This window comes from Cyprinus carpio, chromosome B6, assembly GCF_018340385.1.
Source record: "Cyprinus carpio isolate SPL01 chromosome B6, ASM1834038v1, whole genome shotgun sequence".
In the NCBI taxonomy this organism is placed as follows: Eukaryota; Metazoa; Chordata; class Actinopteri; order Cypriniformes; family Cyprinidae; genus Cyprinus; species Cyprinus carpio.
The window spans coordinates 5,704,469-5,725,092 of NC_056602.1; the positions used below are offsets into that span (position 1 = coordinate 5,704,469).

The 20,624-nt window shown below is 35.3% G+C and overlaps 1 protein-coding gene across 2 annotated transcripts; it reads left to right on the plus strand.

Annotated features, from left to right (window-relative positions):
- The first annotated feature begins 215 nt into the window (after positions 1 to 215).
- On the plus strand, positions 216 to 19,126 carry LOC109048784 (ras and Rab interactor 2-like). 2 transcript variants are annotated; one of them, XM_042725409.1, is made up of 12 exons: positions 216 to 459; positions 2,983 to 3,065; positions 5,216 to 5,316; positions 5,643 to 5,814; positions 6,670 to 6,781; positions 7,531 to 7,603; positions 7,925 to 8,016; positions 10,357 to 11,511; positions 14,506 to 14,814; positions 14,983 to 15,114; positions 16,853 to 17,016; positions 17,122 to 19,126. In XM_042725409.1, the coding sequence occupies exons 2-12, from the start codon at positions 3,006 to 3,008 to the stop codon at positions 17,416 to 17,418; spliced, it is 2,667 nt and encodes an 888-aa protein (XP_042581343.1). In that variant the 5' UTR covers positions 216 to 459; positions 2,983 to 3,005; the 3' UTR covers positions 17,419 to 19,126. The 2 variants fall into 2 exon arrangements, with proteins under 2 accessions (XP_042581343.1, XP_042581344.1); XM_042725410.1 differs by lacking the exon at positions 216 to 459 and having other exon boundaries at positions 2,095 to 3,065.
- Positions 19,127 to 20,624: the final 1,498 nt, after the last annotated feature.

Sequence of the window (20,624 nt, forward strand, 5' to 3'; positions counted from 1 at the left end):
GGACATTAATGATGAATATATCATAATTTTTTTTATAATTGAATGAATTTTCATTTAGATAATTATTTTAAAAAAAAACACGCTAATACATAACTTTAATGTCTTTTTTTCATTATATTCGATTTTGTTTGTATTTTTCCATATAAATAAAAAAGTAGCAAATTTTATGAACAGTCTATTTCATAACACGGCTATTTCATCATAACGGTAAGTCAGTCTTAGCGTTTTTAGGAAACAAGGAAGTTTTTAACCCATTTAATTGTTCTCTTCAACGTTGTTCTTATTTACCATATTTAGCAGTTATTCAATGACGTGCAGCGTCGGTCATGTGATCATGTGGGCGCGTGTGTAAATCTGTGGGTTAGAGACAGAACCCCTGGACTGTAACTTAGTTACTGTAGAAGCTTGTGCTGCTGGCGGCACTCGCTTTAAATACAGACTGGAGAGGAGCACTCAGTGGTAGGTTTATGTGATATCAATTTTCTTATATAATAGCATTGCGTAATTAGTTATTAAATGCGTGAAAATGATTTCAGTTCGCATTGGGCATGTTTGTTTTCACTATTGAAACCCCGTTTCTCTGTTCTATACGCTGAATAATCCTCATGAACTAGTGTTTAGACCTTCAGACCGCAACTTATTAATATTCGTCATATTTACTTATTATTTTACATGCCTATATTTTACATGCATAACACGATATACAATCAGACATTACGGAAAGTTGGACGAAGATGTCCCACTGAAGAACAATGTGTATTTAATTTAAATTGTAGCATATTTAGATATGTTTGGCATGTGCCAGATGATAATTGTTTTAAATAAATACCTGCAGAAATATTTGCTAATTACATGTCAGCACAAAATGTGAAATTATTAAGTGCTACCTGAGGCAAAAAAAAGCCACTTAATATAATGTTTACTTGAAATAATTAAATTATTTTCTATTTCAAATTATGAGTTGACAATGTAGTTAAATAATAATAAATTAAAAAAAAACAAAAACAGAAAAAAGATACTCTTCTGAAAAATACATTTATTATTTGACTTTTACACAGGCATATGAATATATTCATACTTGATGTATAGCCTATATATTATATTTATGAAGAGAGCATTGTAAAATAAATACAGTGCATGATATGAACACTGTGTTTGTAGTGTAATCTTTGCCAGATTGATTTGCATTCAGCTATTCACAAATATTCCACAACAAAGTTGAAGTACAGTCATGGTCCTAGTTTGTTTGTGTGATCTCCAGCGCTGATGGCGCCAGCATGCGCTTGGTTTGCACTGAGGACCCGGTGCAATGATGTGGAGCATCTTTGTCAGGAATTTTTAAACATATCTCACACTAAATAGCTTCCATGCACTGTAGTGACAGGAACAAACAGGAAGATATGTGTGTTTGTGCACAGAAAGAAGGTGAAAGAGGAGCTGTAGAGCATTCACCCTCCTGCAGAAAACAGACTTTTAGCTTTAGACCTCGTTGACTATTGATGAATGTTTCCGTGAAGTATGCATGTGTTTTTCTGTGGTTTGAGTTACTAAGAATTATGTTCTTACAAAGGACTTATTTACATTCCTCTTATGTAAATGTCACTGGTGTGTGTAACGGAGTATGTCTAATGAGACATGCTTCCTTTTTCTGTGGTGGTGTGTGTGGGTATATGTAAGTATTTTTATTATTAGGTGTATTTTTAGTAATATAGGAATTTATATATGTATGTATATATACATAAAAACACATAAATTAATTCTATAGATTGTTTATATATTTGTATAACTATTATTTTTCAAGGCATTTTTATCAAATCTTAAACCCATTGGAATCTATAAAAATAAATGAAAATGTAATGTATTTAAACATAAATATTTCCAGAAAAATATTCATGAGTTATGTAAATTATTATTATTATTATTTATTTTTCAAGGCCTTTGTGTCAAGTCTTGAAGCCAATGTATATATAAATAAAAAAACATAATACTGTATATAAACATATATTTCCAAAAATATATTTATAAGTTGTGTAAATTATTATCATTTATACTTTTAAATTAATTAATAAATTAACATGCAGTCCTTTTTTCAATGCCAAAGCCTTGGAAATGTATTGTGTCTGCCAGCATACATTGCAACTCTTTCAGTGTTTTTAAAAATCATGAAGTTACAGAGAGAATGTCCACAGAATTTGTATGCAATCTTTAAATAAACCTCTAGCTCTTTTTTTTTTTTTAGTCTCAATGTATTGCTCATGCATGTCTTTGTTTGACTGCAGCTGTGTTTTAAACTCACATATGCACTAGTTTCACTTCAGACTATTGCCTGACTATGGATGCCCCCAAAGACAGAATCAGTAGTCTGAAGAACACAACAATGTTTCATTTATACAGCAATTCAGAAAGCGAGAGATATGACTTAACACCTGCTGCTTTCATAAATAGCATAACTTACCTGATCTGTAATTAAGAGTCCAGCCTGTTCAATAAAGCTAGTTTGCAGGTGACCTGGAGTGTGTAGAATCTCATCACACTGTAATTTTATATCTAGTGACTGTACTAACCACACAGTGTTGCACTTGCTGTAACTGAGCTGTGTAGCTGATCTAACCAGTGACCTCACTGTATTTTCTTGTGATTAACTTCTGCAAATTTTGTTTTGAGGAAATTATCTGTTTAAGATCTGTCTCCATGTGAGTGTGACTTCAGTGCTGCTGTGTACGCTAATTAAACAAATATCGCTTTCGAAAATATAGTTTCAAGAGATGTCAGGCAGACAGGGCCGTCAGTGTGTAATTGTCTCTTTGAGGAAATGATTACAGCTTCTAGACTCTAATCTCAGGCTTACAGACAAAATCTTTCATCTGTAATCATAATAATACGCCACAGACATGCACAGAGTATGACTGAATGTGAAGGGAGACAAGAGTGTGGCAAATACAGTATGAATGCATGCATCAGTCATACAGTTTTATATTGCAGGACTTTAAAACACCAAGAGCAATATGGCAGTGAACTCGTCATTACAACCCAGCCGGATGGACAGAAGGGCTAGTTTTCTTCAGGTAGGACAATCAGTTGTACACTAAATCTGAAACCCTGACAAATCAAAGATGGCATTTGTGATTTATTGTATATTTTAAAGAAAACGTTTGGGTGTTTCTTGGTGGCTGTGACTTGGTGTTGTTTTTAATGGCCAATGTAAAAAGTGCTCACTCCCAAGTCAAGCTTATTCTGGACCTTTGGGATTTTTATTAACCAGTTTTACTGTATGGCTGGTGGAAATTTTAAATCTGATTTAATAGTATCTGTAAAGGGAAAAAAAAAACACATATAAAAGCATATTTATCATGCATGATAAGATGCATGATTTGGGGCATCAAAAATGTTTATAGAATACAAAATGCAGGACTAACGCAAAAATGCAACAATAAATGCAGATTATTTCCTTAAAGATGTCATTTTTTTTACATTGATGTATAATGTTTAGTTCCAAATTCATTTTTCTGAGTTTAATCTATGCTGACTATGTGCTTAAAACAGTTTGTGTCTTAAAACATTGGTGTAACAATTTAATAAGAGCGGGACACGCAATGGGCTCAGGCAGGCACTGTTTTTGGATCAGTATAAATATCCCTATTCTCCTACAGAACATTTTCTGTTCCACTGCGTACATTCACTGGCTGTCTGGTGTTTCTTGTAAAAATCAATGGACAGAAACTGTGTGTGTGTGTGTGTGTGTGTGTGTGTGTGTGTGTGTGTGTGTGTGTGTGTGTGTGTGTGTGTGTGTGTGTGTGTGTGTGACTGCAGCAGGGCTTGTTGCCCAGACAGGACCATTCAAGCGCTCTATAATAGATGTGTCTTTTTGAGATGCACATCTCTCTCTCCTCTCTCTCTCTCCTTAATTAGTGCTTCATTTCTTCATCTTCTCAAGGGCTTTTTTATTTTATCATTCAGTCTAAACAATTGTTATCTCTGTTCCATCCTCATTCTCAGTCTTGCTCATCTAAAGTTTATCTTGCCTAGTTTATGTTGTATTTTATGCTATTCAGTCAAGGAATTTATCACTAGCACTAGGAATTACAATAGAAACCTCAAAGAACTTTTGTGTTTTGATTCTGTTTTCATCTGCATTTAATGGCCTGCAATTTAATCCAAAATAGCCCATAATTGCAGATTAGCATTAAAAGCACAGGAAGCTGGCATAGTGATTCAAAATATTTACATGGAGTCAACATTGTGCAGTCACCATGGTGGCATATTGGAAACATTACTTCATTTTCAAAGTAGTTTTGGTCAGAATGCCACTAACAGCCTGCTAGGCTGCCTTGTTTTTTTGTTGTTGTTTTTTTTGGATAATTTTGTTAATTAATGTACTTAATTTTTAATGTATGTAATATAGAGGGTTGTGTAACCTGTATCAAATTAATCCTGCTCCATTTGCACATGGAAGCATGTTTCTGATTAAAAAAAAAAAAGGTAAATAAAACTTGTTAATCCCACAACTCAACTTTTTTTGTTTGTTTTTTATTCTGAGTTTGTCAAAATTCAGATTTTTTTTTTCATAATGAGATATAAACTCACAATTGCAAGAATTGTGAGACACCTTTTTGATTTTTTACTCCATGATGGAAAAAAGAAAAAACACAATTGCAAAATGTAATAATTGCAATAGCAATTTAGAATTCAGAGAAAACGAGTCGTAATTGTGAGATGTAAACACAATGTTGAGATTATAACTCAAAATCCAACACACTGAAACACATTTTTCTCATGTTTGTAGTAGAGTTTATTTCGCATATCTACTGATGTCATTTAAAAATCACATGCAGTTACTTGCAGAGAGTAATGCTGTGATGGTTGGGTACTGTTGCCATGACAAATCCCATTTCCTGTAGGGGAAAATAGATTAAGACCACAGGAGAGTATCTAACTTGCTTCTTGCAGGGTTAGATAGATGACAGCGAGGCTGAAGCTGTTGCCCTTGTTTTGGTCACAAATAAGCCTCTTCAGCAATTTTTTATTTTTATTTTATTTTAACTTTCCGTTTTTTCTTCACTGTTCTCAGCAGGTTTCCTGGCAGTTTCTCTTTTTTCAGATTCTTTGTTAGCAAAGGAGAAGTTGCCAAAGTGAATTTTAAAAGAGCACTATATTAATTCACTGAAATGTTTTCTGCTTGGACATGTAAGATTTGACCTGTTCTATAAATGTGCAGCTCGTCGATGCGTTTGCATTGTCACTGGGAGCATTGGAGCTGCAAATGGTTCACGCTGTGCAGGAAAAAGACAGAGACACAGACATTTCTATGCTCATAGAGTGAGTACACATACCAAACACGTCAAAAATGCATTTAGACCAGCATTGTACAGTAAGCTCAATAAGAGTGCATTTAAATGATATACTGCATATATTTTCTGTACTTTTAAAAGATGCATTGCATTTACATCTGTTAAGTTAATGTACTGTAATATATGTAATTACATTTACAAAGAACCTCTTTATGTTTTAGAGTGGAGTTCAGTAGAGGGCGCCAGTGTCTAGTCTGTCTTTCTAATGCCTTTTCTTCATTTAAAGGACATAAAAGACATTTCTGTCAAAACAAAACAACCCTCTACACCCATGCCTTGTTTTGTTCTCTGTAGGATAGAGGGAGAGATAAATCCTGTGTGTCTACAGTATCCTGCGGTAGATGGGGCAGGTACGAGCATAAGTGTGAGTGTGTTGGATAAACTGATACACACACACCCCATCTGGCTTCTGCTTTCCATCGACCAGCGAGAGGCCACTTGCATCCTTCTGCAGCAACCAGCTGGGGTAAAATATGTTAGAGAGAGTGAACGCAAAGACGCCAGACAGATTTTTTTAAAGAAACAGTTCACAGAAATTCAAATTCTGTCATCATTTATTCACCCTTGTTTTGTTCCAACCGCATCAGACTTTCGTGAAATACAAAAAGAGATGCCCATGTTGCTGTTTTCCAGAGTGGATGCTGATTTATATAGCTTCAAAAATGACATTAAGTATCATAAAATGTTTATGAGTTTTGGCACAAGAGGCTTTAATCAAGATTTTTGACAAATACTTTTCAAAACACATCAACTCTTTTAAAGAGCTAATGCATTGCCATTAGAGCAGTATGAGTATCAGTATGAGTATATAAATTAATATATTATTATTAATAAAGAAATATAATTAATTAAAGCACATGAATTCAAGATGTAAACTGAATTCACATTTCATTTCACCCCCCCAGTAACTATTGTTTTACAAAATGAATCATGGAAAATTATTTAATATAGCAATGATTCTATTTTAGAACTGGGAGGTTAAAAATGGTTAAAGGTATAGTTCTGTCATCATCTACTCACCCTTATGTCATTCCATTTTGAAGAATGTTGTTAACCAAACAGTTGATGGTAGCCATTGTAATTCCATTGTATTTTTTCCATACTATGGAAGACAGTGGCTACCATCCACTTTTTGGTTACCAACGTTCTTCAGAATATGTTCTTTTTTGCTCAACAGAAGAAGTAATTCATACAGCTTTAGAATGACATGAGGGTGAGCAAATGATGACAGAATTTTCATGTGTGGGTGAACTGTCCCTTTAAGAACTGCTGCATTAGAAACATATACATAAAAAAAAAAGTTTTCTTTTTCCCTGTCCAGGTGTTTTTAGTGTGGAAATCATCTATCCTGCAAAAGAAGGTCCTGTCATTCCACATGGATGGTACCTCAGACTCCTCTGTCATTCACATCCCTGTAAAGGAGAACCAGTACAGTATGTTGGGTCCCTTATATCATACTAAGCCATAACTGTTGTTGACGCTCTGCTCACATCTAGCCATATCTGCTTCTGTGTACTGTGTCTCAATAAATTCAAAATGTTGGGCTGTGAAAGATAAATAGGGGTTTCTTTTTGATATTATGGTCTTTTATTGGGTATCTGTCTTTTTTTATTGTTTAAGCATTTATACTGAGCAGCTTGCTGCTTTCACGTGCATGCAGTTGTGAGGTCTAAGATTGACTGTACATGTGCACTTTGTATATCAATTTATAAATCTCTGTTTTGTGTCAGAATGGGTATTTTTCCCCCTCTTTTTTCACAGATAGTTAATAGTTAATCAGTTATAATAACCTGAGCAGCTATTTGCGACTGGCTTGGTTTAAAAAAGAGGCAGCATATTTGCAGCTAAATGTCACAATAGTAGCCTGGCAGCATTTCAGGAATTTAAAGCAGTGCAGTTCCAAGAAGTTCTGCATGTACAATATCAGACACACCCTATTGTTTTTGGCCTGGGCACAATCCAATTGATGTGGTCTGAGAGGCGCTGAAGGCTTCTGAGCGTTTTACCTGCACAGTTGAGAATCAGTTCAGATATTTCCCAAAACATTTTCAGAAAATTCCCAACAAATTACCAATCTAGGGCAACACTCAGTGCCCCAGTGCTGTTATGATGGATGAAATTGAGAAAATGCTTGGAGATTATAGTCCTTTATTGATTGTTGTGTATTGCTCTTTTTTCCTAGCATTTTCTCTACAGGGCTCAGGAATCAGTTTTGCTGACCTCTTTCGTCTTGTGGCCTTTTATTGTATCAGCAGGTAACACTTTTTCAATGTCTGAGACTTATTAAGGTATAGGAAGTTGAACAACCCTAACGCTAAGCACTGTACTTGGTGCATGTAACTCAACCACTCACATGAAAACTGAAAGTCTGCCCTCTCTCTGCTCAATATCAATTTCCTACCAAGTAACAGCAGAATTATTACTTTTTCTGAATGGGATGTATATGTATGATTTGACCTGTCACTGTAGGAAAAGAGTGAATGATTGTATTTTCTTTCCCGTCTTTGGTTTTCTCCCATTGTTTATTTCTCTTTCATGCACTATTTGTCTGTCTGACTCTCTTTGTTTCATATTAGAGACATTCTGCCGTTTACCCTGAAGCTCCCTGAGGCCATCCATTCAGCAGTGAGCCTGTCAGATCTACATGAAGTGGCCCAGCAAGGAGCAGGTACTGACCAAGCTCGTCTAACCCACTTAAAATATCGCATTTAGTAGAGATACAGTTATATAAAATGATATATAATAATACATTATTTCCTGTTTGGCCCCATGATTATTTATTTGCATGTTCTACCTATATGAATCTAAAATATTATATCTGCATAGTAATGTAGATATCTGTGATTATGTGTGTTATTTGTGACTGGTGAATTTACTCAAAATAGGTTTGGGGGAGAAATGTCCAATGCAGGGTTATTAACCAAAACTGAAAAAATGTAAAAATGTTTTTGTTACTTGAAATAAATTAAAACATTAACTGAAATTAAATCAAATATTAAAAAAAAAAAATTAATTCATTTTATTTCATTATTTGACAAAGCAATATTCTCATTTTCATTTAGTTTAACTTCACGTACAAAAAAAAAAAATACAATAAAAAAATAAAAGTGATTTAGACATTTAAAAAAAACACACACACAACAAAATTACTGAAACTTTAACTAAAATTAAAATGAAGAATCAAAAAAAAAATCGAATTCAGAATATGTAGGGAAAAAACTGCTAGTATATCTCAGTGTTACTAAAATAGCAGTGGTCCAACGTCCATTCAAATTCAGGGGTCATTCACTCTCTCTGATTTTGGAGCTAAGTGGAATTTGAAACGCAAAAAGAGTCTTCAGTATTATCAGAAATTAAAAATGGCCCTTTTCATACAATAAAATTATTAACAAATTTGCCTCATTTTTATTTTTTTAAACATAACAGTTTTTAGGATTAGAGCACTGGTCCCCTTGCACACTAAATTAAAACAGCACTAACAAAAAAAAGAAAAAAAAATGTCTCAGACCTAGGGCACCAAGTGAGTCAGATCTGCCATTGGTGCCAAAGCACAAGTGACATGATGCCAAGTGTTTCAGGAATGTAGAGTTTTTTCAGTAAACTCAAGCAGGTTGCATGGACAAGTAATAATTAGTATTGCAATATTTTATATGTTTTTACATGCTTCAGACCATCTTGAACTAGTATCAAATATTATTTGTCAGATAATGAAGAAATATTGCAATGTTCCTAGAGAAGAAGGAACCTTTGCCATGACTGTCTTGTGAATAACTATGTGTTTGAATCTCTCCGCCCACCACAGCTGAGACATGCTGGCCTACTATTCAGTTCCATGTTATTATTAGTCCAGCTGACATTCCAGATAGCGTGTGAGACTATGTGAGCTAATCAGAGCATAGAGGTTACTGAAGGAAAGAGTATTTGTCTGTGTGTGTGTGTGTGTGTAACCATATTTCTGGGGACAAATTTGTACCCAGAAGTGAGCTAAACCTGACAAAATCTCCCCAAACCTCCTTTTTGGATGTACTCATTTGACTTGGTTTAAAAAATGTTAAAAAAAAAGCAAATAAAGGTTTTTTTAATTATTATTGTAAAAATGCAGAAAGTTTTCTGTCAGTGTTAGTGTGTGGATTAGGTTACAAAATATTAACTAGCTGTATATAAAAACAATAGAAGTCTGTGCAGTGTCCCCATTTAGTTAAGTGTGTGTGTGTGTGTGTGTGTGTGTGTGTGTGTGTGTGTGTGTGTGTGTGTGTGTGTGTGTGTGTGTGTGTGTGTGTGTGTGTGTGTGAAATTTAGCAGACACAGTCATATTCACCTAAAAAGAAAACAGACACAGGATTTACATTTTTTCCTTAACAGTGATAGTTCTGTTCTGCATTAGCAACGAAGCTAAAGCTAGCAATGAGGTTAAAAAAAACAACAACAACATTTGTATGACAGAACAACAACATTTGTATCACCTTAGCAACACCCATCCACAGTAAAGTACTCTAAAGTTGCCATATCTATTCTTAATAGAAACTGGCCCATCAAGCCAACATAAGGAGAAACTATACTGAAATGGGTTGGGAGAGAGACAGAAAGCATGGGGAGGAGAAAGAGGAGGGGTTTGGTATGCTCTGTGAAGTCAAGTTACATGCCGATACACCTCCCCATACACGCTGTCTGTTTGGATAAAGGACTCAGTGTTTGGCCAGCTCTGTGTTGGGTGTGTTTGTATGGCATTTGTGAATCAGTTTTCTGAAATGCATGACTGAGCTCGCTAAATTTCTCCAAGAACTTCAGTGGGACTGAGGACAACAGAAGTGAACAGATGCTTTAGCCTGGCTGAACTAGATATAGCCACACACACTCACACACTCAGATTCACATGTGTGCTGACAACGCGTGGTGGTCTATGGTAGGAAGCTGGAGTGGGTGTGTTTGCTGCTTTTGTGGTTGTGTTTGTATAAAGACTGTGCATGTATGTTGTTAACCATTAATCAGATTCTCTCTTTTATTCCAGCATTCTGGGAATCTTCTCTCAACAAACAACAAGGGACAATCCCTGCTCCAAACAGTTCTCTGCTTCAGGACAGACCGCCGATCTCTCTGCACAGCAGCTGCTCTGATGTCTTACAGACAGAGGATCAAACCTGCGCTCCGTTTGGGAAGCTACTGACCAACACCTGCCCTGATACCTCAGAAGGTGAAAGGAGTTGCTCCAGCAGTGCTTTGTCTTTTATAAACCCTGTCTTTCTCAAGACACAGCAAGATGTCACAGGAAATTCAGAAACAGTGATCGCAAAGGACCCAACAGCCAAAAACGGAAAATCTCGTCCCCCTCCTCCACCAAGACCACCTCCTCCTCGCATTTTGGTTCATACCCCTACTTCACCTACAGGTCCGAGGACTATGCCTTTGAGTGCTGGCATTACTAGAACGAGTCGGAGACACAATCCTCCACCACGACCTCCACAACCTCCAGACATCGACAGCTACCGCTGCACCATTGCGTTAAATGACGAAACCATCTCTAAGGCCCTTTCTCAAGCCAATATGACTCCTTTAAACCCGACCAGCAGCACTATCCTGCAGCAATGGACTGGACCCGAAGAGAAAAGGCGAAGCTCAAGTGGCCGAAGCTTGTCTACATCCTCATCAGACTCTTTGGATTCTCCTCCGCATCCTCTCCCATTGGGACTATCCCAAAACGTTGGAAAATGCCTCTCCACGGATGACAGCAGTGATGAGTATGGGGACGAGGAGGACGACTACGGTGTGGGACTTGAAAGGGATCTGCATCTTCGCCTTCGTGCTTCCCGCATGTCAAAGAAACTCCTGTCGGTCGAACTAGTAGGCCCTCGACCAAGATCGCTTGTTATCCCACAAGCACTTAGGGGACACTTCCGTAAGGTCCGAGATGTTTTCAGTGTACTGGCTAAGCCTGAAAAACGCATCTTGCTTCGGATCATTGAGTTGTCCAAAGACAAAACTTCTTACTTTGGGTGCCTGGTGCAGGACTATGTGAGCTTTGTGCAGGAGAATAAAAACTGCCACTCGTCCAGCCAGGATCTTCTGCAGACCATCCGGCAGTTCATGACCCAGATGAAGGCTTACCTCAAACAGAGCTCGGAAATGAACCCACCTATAGAGTCTTACATACCTGAGGACCAGATAGGTAAGTAGATTTCCAGAGTTCCAGTCTGTTTTGGGCCATGTTGAACCATTCAAATAAAGAGTCATTTTGAAAGCACCTTTCTGGGGGATCAACCTAAGAATGGCTTACTTTCAGGGATATCTTATACTGTTCCTGGAGGGCCACTTTCTTGAAGAGTTAGCTACGACACACCTGCCTGGAAGATTCCTAAAGTAATCCTAAAGACCTCAATTAGGCTGGTTTAGGTCTGTTTAATTAGGGACAGAGCTAAACTCTGCTGGTGGCTTTCCAGGAGCAGGGTTGGACACCCCTGGATTACTTATAGTAACTGTGCTGTGCTGGCTGGGTGAGTTTTATTCACTGTTCATTTTACTAGTGTCTGGAAACTATTAGTGTGCTGCATTTTGAAATGCTAGCTCCCTTGTCTTCCAGATATGTAGCATCAGCTTGCCTTTTTGTTTTCGTAATCTTTGCAGTTTGCAAACTCATAGTTAAATTCAAGGTTTGATTACTTTGGCCTCACTGACAGTTCAATAATATATATATAGTCCAAAAAAATACCTTGAAATACCTTTCAAGTTCAGCTGTCCTCTCTGCAACTAGTCTGGTTTGTATAAAAATGACAGCTTCAGACCAGACTGCTATTGAAATAGCTGAAATAAGGTGCACATTTCACAGTTCACATAGAGTAGCAGTCATTTAAACAGCAGATTAAATATTGAATAACTGCATTTTAAGAAAATATGCTATAATCCTGTTTTAATTGCTCCTAATATAATGAGGATATTTATAAAAAAAAATAATAATTGGTGGTTTAGGACCAATAAAGAAAGCTTGAAGGCAGAAATTGTAGAGCTCTGCATGAATAGGCTACTTTACTTATACAAAAAAATGTAACTCAAGGCAAGTAAGAAAGTGTTCAAAGTGTAAATTCTTCATGAGCATAGCACTTAAACTTGTGTAATTTATCCCAGCTAAAATGTTGTTGGTTTAGCTTAAAGATAGGCTAATGATTTCCACAATAATGATTTATGTTTTCCAAAGGCCTGACTTTTCTTTGTTTGTCAAACTGTAATGTTAAAAGCTTTGAAGCTGTGTTGTGATACCATGGTTACACAATAGTACATAAGGGACATAACAATAAATCAACTCCAATAAACAAAAACTGGGATCCTTAATTCATAAACTTTTGTATGCTTTAAATGCTTAGCATACCACCTTGAAGAAAAAAGCCATCAGTGTTTTTAATACATTTATCAGAGGTTACAAAACAGCACTGATGGAATTAGATGGTTATAGCATGTTACTTTGATTTATACCATGGTACTGAATGATTATCCTAATCATATATTCATATCTGTATTCCCAATGTGCAGCAACCAATGTGCGTTTTTTTTTTAGTGGAATCAAAGTACTTCAGAAGAAGCGTATAAAATTGATTTTAACATCATAACAGATATAATAAATATCTGATTGACAGTTAAATGACACTCTAATTTCAGAGTTGTTTATTTCATTCAGCTGAACTGTGAAAGAGCGCATATTTGCTTAAATATCTCAGATAACGTCAGTGGTACGAATCATTTCAGATGCAGCCAAAATTACATTAACAGTGGTTATATGTACTTTAAATGTTATTGTTTGATCAAAAGTATTGCTAGGGACAACAGTAGTTGCTGGATATTGCTAGGGACATGTCTAGCATCACTGCTAAATTCTGCACACTTGCTTCAAAAAATGTTGCACAAATAAAATTGTGTTACAGATTTTGAAAAGACTAATCTAATTAAATTTTTAAAGCTCTCAGTTTTGTATGTCTGTGTCATTTGTACAGTAGGTAGTCACAATGGAGCAGGACGTGAGTTATTTGTGTGTGTTCGTAGGAGTAACCCTGTGAATCATGTGTGAATGTTTGTGAATTGTGAACATTTTGGTGCATTTTTTTAGGGTTGATTATTTTAAGTTTTCTTTAAATCATCATGTCTAGCCATTATGATAGTGGATCTGTAATCTACAGGTGACTGTAGCTACTAATATTTATAACTCCTGTGTATACTGTGAGAAATAGAGTTTCATTAGAAGTGTCATCGTGTGTAATTGCTTGTTTAATAACTCTATAGAGTACAGACAACTGATGTGAGGCCTGCTTTTGTCCTCATTTGACTTGCCCTTTGCATCTCAGAAAGCCCTTATTTCACAGGGAGAACTGAATACCAAGAGCTTAGGCCTAATATATCTTGTAACGTTTGTGTCAGATTTTCCATAAACTCAACAGTCACAGTACGCCAGGGTTATTCAAATCTGCCAATGCAGTGCAGAGTTTGGCTCCAACCCTAGTCAAACACACCTGAGCATGCTAATCAATGTTTTTGGGATCATTAGAAAATCACAGGCAGGTGACTTTGATCGGGGTTGGAGCCAAACTCTAGCCCTCCAGGGCAAGATTTGAATAACCCTGCGGTTCGCTCTCTAAGCATTCTGGGTGTTTTGGTTTTTCACTGGTGCAGAACAGAATAGGTAGAAAGAAATAAAAGTGAGAAAAAGAAAAGTTCAGAACAGCGTCATTTTAGCATCACTGATACTGTTTAAGTTTTTATTAATATTTTGAATTTGTTTATACTGTATTTTCATTTTAAATGTCATTAAAGTTTTAGTAGGTTTGTCATGTTATTGTCATTTTATACATATTTTTAAAATATGTCTGTATAATTATTATTATCTTTATTATCTTTATATAAGTCAAACTAAAAGAAAATGTCATTTAATTTGAATATTTTTCTTTAATTTCAAGTGACGTGTTTTTTAGTTTCAGTTATGATTTTAGTCTTTTTAGCCTTTCTTTTTAGTTTGGAACAACAAATTTCAAATTATGAGAATTTTCATTTGAGGGTGAACTATTGCTTTAAAATGTCATGCCTGTTTACGCTGCCTGTTTTTTTTTTTCTATGAATATGGTAAATGTCTCTCAAACTCTTATATATTAAAGCTTTAACTGAAACTCCGTCTCTTTCACAGATCCAGTGTTGGAGAAGGCCATGCATAAGTGTGTGCTGAAACCTCTGTACAGCTGCTTGCAGTCGGTGCTGCATGATTTCCAGGGGGCCGGTGGAGTGTGGCAGAGGCTGCAGGAGAATCTAGCCCTGGCCAAGACCAAACAGCCTCACGAGCTGGGAGTGAACGGAGCCCGGCCTCCAGACGCCCACGCCATCCACAGGATCCGCCGAAAACTCCGAGCCATGTGCCAGATGTACTCACCAGAGAGGAAGATTATGGTGCTGTTAAAAGTCTGCAAACTCATCTACAATATTATGCAAGACCAAGAAGGTGTGTATGGCTGAAGCTTATTTAAAGGCTTTAAAAGTCCATATGTTTTAGGGGTGTATGAGATCGGTAACTGAAAGCAAAAGTATTTGCATCTTAAATGACTGGATTGTACTTGCTGGAATAGTTTGTGTGAAGGTCACTAATAAATCTTTCCTCTGTGTTTGCCAGTGCGGATGTTTGGAGCGGATGATTTCCTGCCCATGTTGACATATGTGCTGGTCCAGTGTGACATGCCTCAGCTGGACACTGAGATCCTGTATATGATGGAGCTGATAGATCCCTCATTACTGCATGGAGAAGGTGCATTAACATGTACTCATTCTTGTGTAATAATATTACATAAACCTGAATTCTTTTAAAAAGATGCAAAAAAAAAAAAAGAATCCAAACTGTATGAGTTTCAGAACGGACAAGCATTTTCCATGTGTGACGAACTTCCTAAGTTCTGTTCCCCATAGAGTCATTTCCTCCTGGGTGTGCGTCTCCTGTTCTTACTGAGCACACTGTGGCAGCCATTCATGGAAAAAATGTATTTTGTTGGATGTACACAGTCAAGTCACAAACTTGATGATCTAATGTGATAGATACAATGATCCTCATTATAGTAATAATTTCCCCTTTTTTGTCAGTTTCAAAATGCACTAACAGTCTGGGCAGTGAGTAATGCATGTTTTGAAAACCACTGGCCAGTTCTGTCCCAAAACTGTCTTGCTGTCTGTTGTTGCCTATAGAGTGCAGCAGTCAGGTCCTGTAAGTAAAAATGCCATTAATTTTCCTGATAAACCTGTTTTATAAACTTATAAAACAGACCTGTTATGAGCTCAGAGGTTATTAATTGATTGTATAGCCGAACCCATCCATTTGTGTTAATTCAACTCAATTTTAAAATAATTATGTTTAATAGCAGAATTTGTGGTGGAAAATACCATACCCATGATGCTGTATAGAAAATGTCATTAATCAGGGAGTTTCGGTGAGCAAAGCGCACCAAAATGTTCCACCCACTCCCATGAAAATATTATGTTTCGTTTCTATAGATACAACCAACATCTTTAAATAAGTAGTTGTATATTTATCACAGTTGTTTTCATTTGATTATATCATACACAATGCTGCACGGGATTGTAGTTCTTTCCTACATTAAAGCTGTTAAGTACACAGTTGTGTACCTTTCTCTTTTTTTGTCTGATTATCAAATGCTTTTTTGCTTCAAATCAAAAGTTTGCTTTAAAAGTTTGTAATGTCGTGATTCTCAGTTGAATCAAACAAAGATTATGTCCCTATGGGAAAAATGAAAATATTTCCAAAAACAGCACTACTGAAAAAGTGAGCATGCACTAATACTCTACATGGGCAGCAACGTCATGACACAAAAATAGCAGTTTTCAAATGCAAAGGGATACTCGACTCACAATTGATTCATATATATATAATGTTAAAATGTTGATAAACTAATTATGCATTACTCTTATATGCACATAAACTTCATAACACGCATAAATATACACTGCCGTTCATGTTGTGTGCTTTTTTTTTTTTTGGAAGGAAATTAATGCTTTTATTCAGCAATGACAAAGCAAATTGACCAAAAGTGACAAAAAAGTGAAAAAAAAAAACAAAACAAAACAAAAAACACAACCACTAAAAAACATTGATAATAATAAGAAATGTTTCTTGAGCACCAAATCAGAATGTTAGAATGATTTCTGAAGGATCGTGTGACACTGAAGACTAGAATATTGTCATAAAAATTACATTTTAAAATACATAAAATTAGAAAGTTTTAAATTGTAACAATATTTCACAATATCAATGTTTTAACTGTTTTTAGCCTTAGTGAGCTTATTTCAAAAACATTTTTAAAAATCTTACCAACCGCAAACATAGGTTTAATAGGATAAAATAATAAATTTCCAAGTTGATTTTCAGCAATACTTTATGGTACCAAACATTTTTTTTTTTTTCATTTAGGTTTTGGGATGTTCACTAGGTTTTTGTTCTGTATATTAAGATGCTTCTTTCTCTTGATCCTGTACAGGAGGATATTACCTCACCAGTGCATATGGAGCGATGTCACTGATTAAGAACTTAAAGGAAGAGCAGGCTGCTCGAGTACTCAACTCTACAACACGTGACACACTCCACCAGTGGCACCAGCGTCGCACACTGCAGAGAAACCTGCCCTCAGTGGACGACTTCCAGGTAAAATCCTGACCTCCGAACAGTATTTGCAAAGTTAACTGCATTTTATAGATATGGACTATTTTCATTCCATAAACTCTGTAATATCTATTCGTTTGTGTGAAGAACTACATGCGAGTGGCTCTGCAGAAAGCAGATAGCGGCTGCACGGCTAAAACCCTTCAGGTGCGGCCCTACGCCACGACAGAAGAGGTGTGTCATCTTTGTGCGCTCAAATTCGGTGTGTCTGATCCAGAAAACTACGGCCTGTTTCTTTACATGGACGAGAACAGCCAGCAGTTGGCCGCAGACACACACCCTCAGTGGATAAAGTCAGAGTTACATAGTCGACCGAAGCGTCAACACTTTTACTTTGTCTACAAGTCGATACCCAGCATGAATTGTTCCACTCCTTTGTCTTGAAAGCAGGACGTTTCCTGAACACTCAATAGACGGAAAGTGTGTAATGAAGGTGTGACTTCACGGAATGTGTATAAAGATCGGGAAATGATAAGGTCTCATGGATAGAGTGGCTCAAAAAAGAATAATTTAATTGGCACTTTACAAGAATAAAGTACATTTGGGTTGTTAAAATGAGTAGTTTCGAAACAGACTTGGGTAACACGGTTGCACATATAGCCTAAATGGAGTCAGGACTAGCTAGTTTGGGACCAAATGTTGGTTTGTATTTATAAATAAAACTTGTATTTCCAAAAATTTAAGAAGAATGTAAGAGTTTGCAAAAGGTTTCCATTTGTTAACATTAGTAAACCAAATTAGTTAATCTGAACTAACAATGAACAATACTTTTACAGTATTTATTAATCTTACTTAAAGTTGAACTCAACATTTACTAATAAATTTTTAAAACCATAAGTAGTGTATTTTGTGAACATTTCATCTTACGGTAGTTAATACATTAACTTATGTTAACAAATGAGACCTTACTGTAGAGTGATACCAATATTAGTATTTTTATTTTAGGTCATTATTATATTAGGTCATTTTTATCTTACAATAACCATGGTAACTAGGTTGAATAACTGCAATTGATGGTTGCTGTTTCTATAAAATTTCTATAAAAAATGAAAATATACAATGATTATATTTTATTTTTTTTATAATTTACTTGTCTTTCCCACTAAAGGGTCCTAAATAACATGATGTTATTTCTTGGGTATCACAATTTTAAGCAATATTGTTTTTTTTGTTTTTTGTTTGTTTTGTAATGTTGGAAAATGATGTAGTAACAGGCTTGCATACAAAACACAGATGAATTGTATATATATATTGATTTAAAAAATGACAAATATTTTTATATTTATCAGTTCCACAGACTAAAATTGTAATGTATGATAATGCATCGTTTATGCTAATATAATAACAATAGTTCATATTACAAATCTGACAATAAGAAAAAAAACTTTTTTCTTTTCCTTTTTATAGTATGACACCAAAGTGTGCCATATTTGCTTTGTAAAAAGTCCCAAATATTACATTATGTAAAATAGTGTTTATTCACATTGCTATGTTTTGAATAGAAATGTTTAATATAAAAGGCATTTATTGGGTATTGTCAGTAATGTGGTGTTGAACCTGTGAGTATATATTTTTTTTTTCATTTGATTCAGTATGAATTTAAAGTAGCATCTGTACCCAAAAATGCCAGGACTGCAATGAAAGATATTGTGCCATTGTTATGTATATACAGAGGTGTCAGGGATTATCTCTAGTCAAACCAGTACATAGTTCTGTACATAGTCAAATATTTTTGCATTCAGGTTGATTGTGTGTTGAAGTGTTTAGAGATGATGCTTGATCACATGGTTGATTTTTCTTTAGCACAACAGAGATGCGTCAGTGTGACCTTGCAAACTGTTAAATTGGCTGAAGAAGCTTTTTCTCTCACTTTGTTCTTGTGAAAAAGGAACACTTTGCTCCTTATACTTCAGCCAATGTCTAAATGTACTACACTGTAAATGTGTAACATGTACAACACACCTATGGCAGAGAATGTGATTTTTACCAGTTTCCTTACTGTTGATGATCATTTAAACACTGAACTTGTGCATACTTTATTGTCTTTGTTGTTATTTGCACTGCAGAAAATAAAGAGTGTCTTTATTCTTTTTATGGTCTCAGACCGTTTAAAATGTTTATCAAGTTACACAGTAAAATGTTTAACCCATGTGGTTATTATTATTATTATTATTATTATTGTATATTATTTATTAGTATTTTAAATAATTATTTATTCATTTATTTTTAACTTTATTTATTATTTTATTGATTATATTAATATTGCAAAAAATCATCAATATTAATGTACATGCATCAATCAATTAGACTGCATAATTTAATTTAATTAGTAATGAATTATATTAATAGTGTACACAATAATGAATAAATTTATTTGTTTTATATTGATTAATTATATTAATTCTGTGAGAAAAAAAAAATAACATTATTCAGTATTAACATGAATGAATCAACCAGACATTGTTACACCAAAAGGTTGTTAATATTAGCATTTTAAATAATTATATTATTTATTCACTTACTTTTACATTTATTTATCGATTTTAAATACATGTAATCGATCTTGATATATATATAGATATCGGTATCAGGAATTGATCTTCCTGATATAGATATTGTACCTCAAAGTGATGATTTTACTGAGCATTTATCACCTTGTATCATGCATGCTGTGTTTTACTGATATATGGCTCCCCATTATCGTCCAGAAAGAACATTTGTTACAACCACTAAAGACAGATTCAGAAATAACCTGCCTGATTTATCTCAACTGGTCTGTGTACACATAAATACACATGAACTACACGAATTGACTAGTAACATGGGCACTATCTTCTCTAATACATTAGAAGCTGTTGCCCCCATCAAATTGAAAAAGGTTAGAGAAAAATGTACTGTGCCATGGTACAACAGTAATACCCACTCTCTCAAGAAAGAAACTTGTAATCTTAGCAACAAATGAAGAAAAACTAACTGGGAAGTTTTTAGAATTGCGTGGAAAAAAACAGTATGTCCAGCTATAGACAGGCTCTAAAAACTGCCAGGGCCGAGCATATCCACAAACTCATAGAAAATAACCAAAACAATCCAAGGTTTTTATTTAGCACAGTGGCTAGATTAACAAATAACCAGACGCCACCTGATCTAAATATTCCCTCACAGTTAAATAGTAATGACTTTATGAATTTCTTCACTGATAAAATAGAAAACATCAGAAAAACAATAACAAATGTAGATTCTACAGCATCTAATACTTCAGCTTCATTCATCGTACCCAAAGATAAACTGCAGTGCTTTACAACTATAGGACAGGAAGAGCTAAATAAACTTATCACTGCATCTAAACCAACAACATGTTTATTAGATCCAATACCTACTAAACTACTGAAAGAAGTGTTACCTGTAGTGGAAGAGCCGCTTCTCAATATTATTAACTCGTCTTTATCTTTAGGTCATGTCACAAAACCAATCAAGCTGGCGGTTATTAAGCCTCTTATTAAGAAACCACATAGATCCTAGTGAACTGGCAAATTACAGACCCATTTCAAATCTTCCAGGTACGTCTAATAAATGTAAAAGGGTGTTATATT